This window comes from Limanda limanda, chromosome 2 (assembly GCF_963576545.1).
Source record: "Limanda limanda chromosome 2, fLimLim1.1, whole genome shotgun sequence".
In the NCBI taxonomy this organism is placed as follows: Eukaryota; Metazoa; Chordata; class Actinopteri; order Pleuronectiformes; family Pleuronectidae; genus Limanda; species Limanda limanda.
The window spans coordinates 27,221,678-27,230,028 of NC_083637.1; the positions used below are offsets into that span (position 1 = coordinate 27,221,678).

General features: G+C 37.4%; 1 protein-coding gene across 1 annotated transcript; it reads right to left on the bottom strand.

Moving 5' to 3' along the window:
- Nucleotides 1–3,889: 3,889 nt before the first annotated feature.
- LOC132996842 (asialoglycoprotein receptor 1-like) lies at nt 3,890–7,419 on the bottom strand. Its single transcript, XM_061067212.1, has 6 exons — nt 7,314–7,419; nt 6,292–6,390; nt 5,637–6,200; nt 5,384–5,526; nt 4,149–4,258; nt 3,890–4,028 (listed from the first exon to the last, which is right to left on the bottom strand). Exons 1-6 carry the CDS (start codon nt 7,417–7,419, stop codon nt 3,890–3,892), a joined length of 1,161 nt encoding a protein of 386 aa, XP_060923195.1.
- Between the last annotated feature and the right edge of the window lie 932 nt (nt 7,420–8,351).

An 8,351-nucleotide genomic window follows, 5' to 3' on the forward strand; every position in this document is an offset into this window, starting at 1 on the left:
TCCTCTCCAGTCCTTTTGGGCAACCCAGTTTAGGACCACAGTTTGGATTCACTGACAGGAACACAATCTCACCAGGAGGTGGCACCACTGGCAAACATAAGAGACCAGAAAAAATCCTTCGTGCCACTTGAGCAGTCAATTTAGACCCAATGACCAAACATGGTCAAGGTAAGAAAATCATTTCTTTATGGTACAAAGTCTTATATCTCTTGCTCCACTCCAAATGAAGTCAGCAATTTCCCAAACAATCGGTGTGGGTACATCGAAACTTGAGTTCATTTAATTTCTTAGAATTATTGTTTTATTATGCTGGTATGTGTTTCTCATTTTGAGAACCAAAGATTCCTTTAGAAACAGTTTTGTAAATATTTGTTTAGCAAATCAATCTCCAGTAAATCTACAGTCATAAGTAATTACTGGTTTCGCAGTTCAGTCAAGGTCTGTAGGTGCTAGATAATAAAGGATAAATAGTGAAAAGGATGGATCCATATGTAATATCAGCAGTGTACAGTACTGCCACACATCACACAGTCACATTTGATAGATTTTACTTTTGTTCTGCAAAATAAACTTTCATCTTTTACAGAATAATTTCAAATAAACCTGTCTTTATAGAAAATTCTTGATCAGGTAAATGGTAAGCAAAATATCTTTGCACTTGAAGACCTTGAATGTTTTCTTACCTTTTGATCTTCTCCATAAGCCAAAAATGACATGTGCCAATGTGACAATCTTGTCATGGAATTTAGGCACAAGACTCTTCACATTCAGCCTACAATGTGTTATAAAAGGTACAGAGCTGAGGTGCAGGTCTACAAGGTAGTTTTTAAAGATCCAGCTGATTTGATCATGATCTACATTAAGTGTGTACGAGCATCAATAAAATGCTTCTGCAGACACCTGGGTCTCTTGAGCGTTCTTACAGCTGCTCACAAGATTTTTCCATCAGTTATTGGATATAATCTGGGGTTTTGCAATATTTGCCATCAACATGTAACAAGATTGATTAGAAGTTGTAGAGCAAAAAAAAACACTAACAAAAAAGTTGCAATTTGAACTGGGAAAATTGCTTTGGTTGCTTTAAACTGTATAAAGCATTGATCCAAAATTCTAAGGGCTCAGAGAGAAAAGGGAAGATGTCATAATAAAAATAAAAGGTTTCTGACCTGAAAGATTTACCTGGTGAATGAATGTTTGTAGAGCTCCAATTTGAGTCATTTGAGAGTTTAATCCACTGATCAGCCATTAACTGGATATAAAAGATGGGCAACATAACTGCTACCCAAAACTGAAGCCAAATCATCTGGATCACCCCCTGGTGGCTGGTATAGGTCACAAACCCCACCTTCTCTATGTTACTGGATGGGACACAGGCGTGTGTGTGTCTGTGTGTGTATGTGCTATTCTCAGTGTAAAGTCTAACCAACCATTCGTTTGTTCCCCTTTCTTTCTTCTTTCTTCTTCTGAGGCGGAGACTTTTCATGGCGCCTTCCATTTGAGAAGTGTGACTTGCTCCCTGACGGCTGTGGGCCAAACTAAGATATCTCCACCTACCTGTTTGATTGGGTAGGGTAGTGGAGATTCTAGATAGAAATACAGTACCTGTATGTGTGCCTCCATGCATACCTGCATGTGTATGTGTGTGTGTGTGTGTGTGTGTATGTGTGTGTGTGTGTGCGATAGACTCCCTTTTCCAGGCGGTCTGTGAAGGAAGTCTGGAGAGGAATGAATAGGATGTCCATGGGAGTGCCAGGTCATAGGGTGGAGGAGATTTAGGTGATAAAGAGATCAGACTCCTCTTCTTTCAACTTCTGTATACTGTTTATCAATTTAGGTGTTTATCTTATCAAGCCGAGTGGGTTGAGCTTTGATGCTGTGGTACCATGATGATAGATGTAGGTCAAAGTAGCTTTCTCAGTATTATGACCAAACATAACGATCCTTAAAAATGCATATATATTCACTGCCACTAGATGTCAGACTAGAGCACCAGCTTCTTGGACCTCAACCTCACTGGTGAGATGTGTAAATTGGTAGTACAAAATAATGCATGTTGATTTATGACCAGAAATGCCTGTAATATAATTATCTTTATCTATTTATGCTCGCACAATGATTTTGATCCTGACATTGGGCGAGAGGCGGGGTTCTTCCTGGACAGGTCACTAGTGTATCGCAAGTATGACATACATAGACAAATAACCATTCACACTCAAATGGACACCTATCATCAATTTAAAGTGGCGGCTGTGGCTAAGGGGTAGGGCGGTCGCCCTCCAACCTGAAGGTTGGCAGTTCGATCCTCAGTCTTCCTCATCTGTATGCCGAAGTGTTCTTGGACAACTGTACCACCTAGCCGCTGCCCCTTGAGAACAACTGCCATAATTAATACCGTCATAAGATTTAGTGTATAATATCTTAACATAATAGTTTCATGTGCAGTTTCCAAGGTTTTTCTACATACTGATGAACTCTCAGAGTGATTTATTTTACAAATTGTAGAAAGTGAATTATTTAATTAGCAATCAGTTGATTGTATGCTTGAAAATGTAAAATTTGTTTATTTAGAATGCAAAATGGAATTGAATTGTAAGCACAGCACAGACTTTTTTTCACATGTACATCTCAATAGTAAAAGCACCAATTCAATGGATATTAATGGTGCAGTAGTAATAGAGTATAGTCTATGTTTATGACTAAGGCTGTTGTCCCTGAATCTGTGCTATCCACATCTGCAGTTTGTGCTAGTGGTCACACAGGAAGCAACAACAACTGTAACACTTTTAGAGTACAGCACATAGGAAATGCATATATTAGTCATTGAGTCAACTGATTACATTAAGTGCAGTATGTCAATCAAATCAACTTGACATAATCTGAAAGTTTATTTTTCTATAAATGGATCATTGTAAACTATATATATCAATCATCATGCATTGAATTATTTGAGTAAATATATTGAATCATCACAGATATAAATTACTTGTTCCCCTTTATTACTATTAAACAGTTCCCACAGTGTGTACAGATATCTGTGGAAACCTCAGTCACCCTTTAACCAAGCTGTTCCAAACAATTTACGTCGACCTGTGTCTGCTCCACTTTTATCAGCTGGGTCTGCTGCTGTATCCAACTTAATAATACATTACTCACTGCGCATCACTCTATTTCAAGATTTAGCTGTGAGCAATGCTAAGCAAACACTGACTTTGTTTACATAGGCATCAACATTCCAACATTTACCTGATAAAGACATCAGGCTTAATCAAACAATGCCGTGTAAACAACCTTTTTCTAATTACTCAGCCGGAATAAGGTTGTACAAAAGGACAGAGCATTAGTCAAATTGAGAGTGTATTCCAACCTTAGTCACATCATGTAGACATGAATAGGAGTTTTTCACAGCATTTTATGAAATTTACATTCCACAGTTACCAGTTGCTTGAAGATGCATGTCCTGTTCACAGGATGGCTGCCACTATGAGAAGAAAGTAGTATGCTATAAATTTTAAGAGGAATGGATATTATGAAGGGTTCGGATCGGCACAAATGCAATGGGGATATTTTCAAAAAGGTTGCGGAAAAGTCAGATGTATGACATACTATTAACATTCATAAGGCAACTCATTTAAACACCATAATCAAATGATTGTCTAATTCTGAATAAATTCAATAGTTGGAATATTGGTGTCCAAGTAAACTTTGTCACTGTGATTAATATTGTCATTATTTACAATGTACTCATAGACTGTATATATAAGCATGTACTGACAGCAGTCCCCAATGTTTAATCCCTCTCAATACACTGAGAGTGATAATCAAGATTATAGTTATTAGTGTCAGGCACGCAGCCAACAGTAACCAAAGCATTGCCCATACAGGAAAAACACTACATTTCACAGATCCAGTTTTGTTCTAAACTACAGTTCTCTTCATTCCATTCGCCTTTCCCTGACGCACGGTGCCAGAACTCCCCACAGTCCTGGTCCGTCCCGTTACGGCTGTTGGGCTGGCCTGCACCCCAGAACCTGTAGGACAAGGAAAGACAGCCACAAAACGAATTCATGCTGCCCTGTCATTGGCTACAAGAAGTCAACATTACCTACTTTTTGTTTTGTATATGAAGAGATGTGCGTTGACTTTCTTACGCTAAGGTCAGTGGTGTCCCGTCCACCCATTTCCACTCGCCCTCTACTCCTTCATCAGCCAATCCAATCCAGACTTCTTTGTCCTTTCCAATAAAGCCATTGATGAAGTCCTATGTGGGAAGCATCATTCAATTAAAAGTTATGAGGTCTTTATGTTTTCCACAAATTAAGACGCGCCAATATTTTAAAAAAGGATAATATTTTACTATCATGTCAGTCATTAAGTTATGCAGAGCAGCCCCAAGTTTGTCTCGTATTCCATTGCTATCAGCTGATCAAATAAAACCTATTAAGGAAGTAAATTAGTTAACAAGTTATTTTCTATCAAATATAAAGCTTAGATAATACTGTACTCTTGTGTGGAAAATAGTGTCAAGTGTCAAATATTCATTGACTATAGAATTCAAATGATGAATTCACATTAAGGGAACTGATAACCACAATTGTGTGAAATGTGTTTGGACTGTGGTACTCCGGAGGTATATGCTATTTGTGGATTCATCGTATGAGCAAACACTTTCTCCTACTCTCATATGAAAATGAGCTGTAACAATGTAAAATACTCTTAGATGAATATGGAGACATTTTAGCATGTGGCAGTGCAGATGATCCACACAATGGATTATGATAACAACTAGATTGCCTAGACATACAAAATGCCAATTTATATGTTACTGTCAATGTAATATGACAATCCCTCCATCATTCCAATTGTCTTTCCTGTTCCCTTCATCTCTGTCAGATAAAGAAACGTGTTTTTTTCCCTGTTGAATGGGTAGTTTTTTTGTAGTCTCTCCTAACTTTGTCAGAAATTGACTGTAAAGTAATCCGAGTGATTTTTTACCAGTGTGTTTCATCTAAATTGTAGGATTGATGTTTACCTTACCCTAGAACTTTATATTTCATAACATTATATTTACATCTGGAGCAGGTCGTCTCCACGTAGGCCGCCATATTTTTTACAGTAGCCCAAACTGGACTAACTAAAGAGTTTTTATGACAATTGAATTCTACCATAGGTTCTCTTTCTTGTTTGGAAGGGGAAGGTGAGGTGAGGGCTATTCAGCTGCAAAATGAAACTTCACCAGTAGATGTTACTAAATTATACACGCTGAACCTTTAAGGGCAGACGATGTCGAATCTTGTTAAATCCTATGAGGCAAACAGATTTGTGAATAAGGACTACATAAATGAAATTTGATTTGTTGATCGATGATCCTCACGGAAAAACTCACCATTTCACTTTGGCTTGTGATGATTGCCAGGTCAGCTCCTTTGCTTTGACAGTATTCTCTGCTTTTCTGCCAGCTTTTCTTGTCATTAGAAGTGTAGTAGCAGCTGTTCTCAAACTTCTGCCATCCATTGACACAATTCTTATCTGTACATGTGAGATTTGATTCGACAATAATCAAGTAGTGAGACAAAAGTGTAAAAGCGCTGAGATGAAACCTTAACATATAGGATATTTGGTCAGTTCTTTCTACGTACCTTGCATTGTCTTGTTCATTTTGTCAACTAGGCCCTGGAGATAATCTCTCTCAGCAGTCAGGTTGCTGATTTTCACCATCAGCAGTTCTCGCTCTGCAGTCATATTATTTAAGCTGCTTTCAAGCTCTTTTTTTTCCTCAGCCAACGTCACGTAATTAGCCCGCAATATGTCTGCTGCTTTTTTAAGAGAGTTGAAAGTTTCCTGAAGAGCGTCTCTTTCTGTTGTTAGGTTTTGGTGAGTGTTTGCTAGCGTGTCCTTTTCACCGGTAGATGCGTTGTATTCCTCCTGTAAATGTTCTATGTCTTTAATCAAGTCATTGTAACTCATCTGCAGTTTCTCTTTAGATCTGGTGACATTATTGAATTGGTTATGTAAATTGTCCCTCTCCCTGGTCACCGAATCATGGCTGCCTTGTAACTCGTCTTTACGTTTGACCACTGTGTCATATTGTTTTTGTAACAGCTCTTTGGCTGCAGACAAGACATTGTAATTGATATCCAACTGGCTTTTACTGGCTCTCAGCTGTTTGACATTCTCTTGATGTTCTTTTTCGACTTTTTGATCTGCCAGAGAGGAAAGATTGCATGTCGTCAATCAATAGATTCACCAACACATTTTGGCAACTTTTTAAACTTACATAAGACGTGGACTCACAGTGGATGCTCTGACCTATCATTACGGCCAGCATGATAATACAGAGGAGCCCAAGGGAAACTGTGGCAGCCCTGTAGGAACTGTTCCTCAACACAATGTCTGAGTGAGAGCGGAAACAGAAACTTGAATTTCATGAAGTGATCTAGAGAACTTGTGGTTTTGTGCTTCATCTGGTTTGAATTTGACTGGGATTGGAAATTCTCTCCAGAAGATACATTTCCAGCAAAGTACGTAAATAAAAATTGTTGATAGTAAAATGTTATTTAGAAATAGACACCATATGTTAGTATTGTTAATTGATCTACAAACAAAATATTACATACAAACATGAATATCTTTATACTGTATCATTTGTAGAACATGAAGACAAACTAGATGAACTGTCAAGAGAATAATGGTTATACCTTGAGTTGGGTGATTGAATCATTTCTCACGGCAAAATGTTTTAAATTATTTAGATTTTTAAACCTAATGAATTGGAAGTTGAATCAGTAAATACATAGACAGGAGTGGTTAGTCCTGGAAGATAAATATCCGAAAAATCAACACACCTAATTCCATGAATGCAACTATTCTATAAATGCTGCTCTGTGATTTGCAATACTGCCCATATTGACCTAATACAACAAAAGATATATAATAAAATATAAATATATATATATGTTTTTTATATATATATTGGAAAACATTACAAATCACTGAGCAGAATATAATTGCATTAATGGGATGAAGATAGCTATGCACATATATAAATCGTTTTGATATGTTTCTGGTGATCAAAGAGATTTGAATTCCAATTTTCACATTACTCTGTGTGTTTACCAGTGATTCCTGAGCGAAAATTCTTCTTAAGGTGTTAGAAGCTCTATATTGACTTTTTATTATGACTCCAAATGATTACTGATGTTGCAAATTTAGCACAGGTTTGAAAAGATTTAAAAAATGCAAAAAAATGACATTAAATTTGACTCTAATGGGTTTACATCATCATCTTGATAACACAAAAGCTCTTATTTCATTACCTGAATTGCGGGGGCTGCTGCAATCCCCGAGAAACTGCTTAAAGACAATTTTACTTTCTTCAATGTCCATGTTTGTCACAGTAGAAGCATGGTAGTGGACAGACATCTTTGTGGAGTCTTACCAGGAAAAAGAAACAGCATTAGATTAGCTCAGTTTTCAGTATAATTCTTATAAAAGCATCATCCCTTAATTTATTTTATTTATTGGGGCTTCCAGTGAATTTAAATTTCCATGTCTTGATTCCAGAAAAAAAGTGCAAAATAGGGTAATATTAAATTACACTTCAAGAATATAAGAGAAAGTACAAATACAAATTAAAAAAAACTTCTACAATTTCTAGGACTGTAAAGCAGCACTGAATTGGCCCGGGCATATTTATTTGGAAGCGTTGCATGCGTTTTGCGCACTGCGGCAAGGATAAACGCTTCACATCTTGCTTCCGTCACGTGATGTTGATTCTTGCCTTCTAATTTTTCATTATGGTCAACACTATCAATTGCACATCACACTGTGTTGATTTTATGTAAATTGAATGATAGTTGCAAACAAAGCTTATTTCCTGTTGCCAGTAGGTGGTGCCATCAGTATAATTACATACAGACAAATAGATCTGTAGGGGCTCTGATGTAGTGTGAGCAATTTTGTGTCAATTGGAAAATGTAACAACAATTTAGTTTTCACACTGATCAGTGGGTGGCGCTATGACCCTGAGGAAATATTGACACATAGAGCTGTTCAGGTTTGGACTCTGATCATGAGACAGAATTTCCGTGGTATTAGGACAATGCACAGTAGAGTTAAGACAACATCGTCAACTTTGGCGAAGGATGAACCTTCGCCGTACCTCAATGTTTACACGGTTTGAGGAAATGTCACAATTCTGAGAGAGAGAGAGAGACGTCACCTTTGCAAGACATAAAGATTCCTTTGATCTATGACCACTGACATTGTCACTGCATGAGTGCAGTGTTTTTTGACACCTCAGCATCAAAGGAGTCATGGTCCATGTATCCCGCGATACAGAACATAGTGTTTTG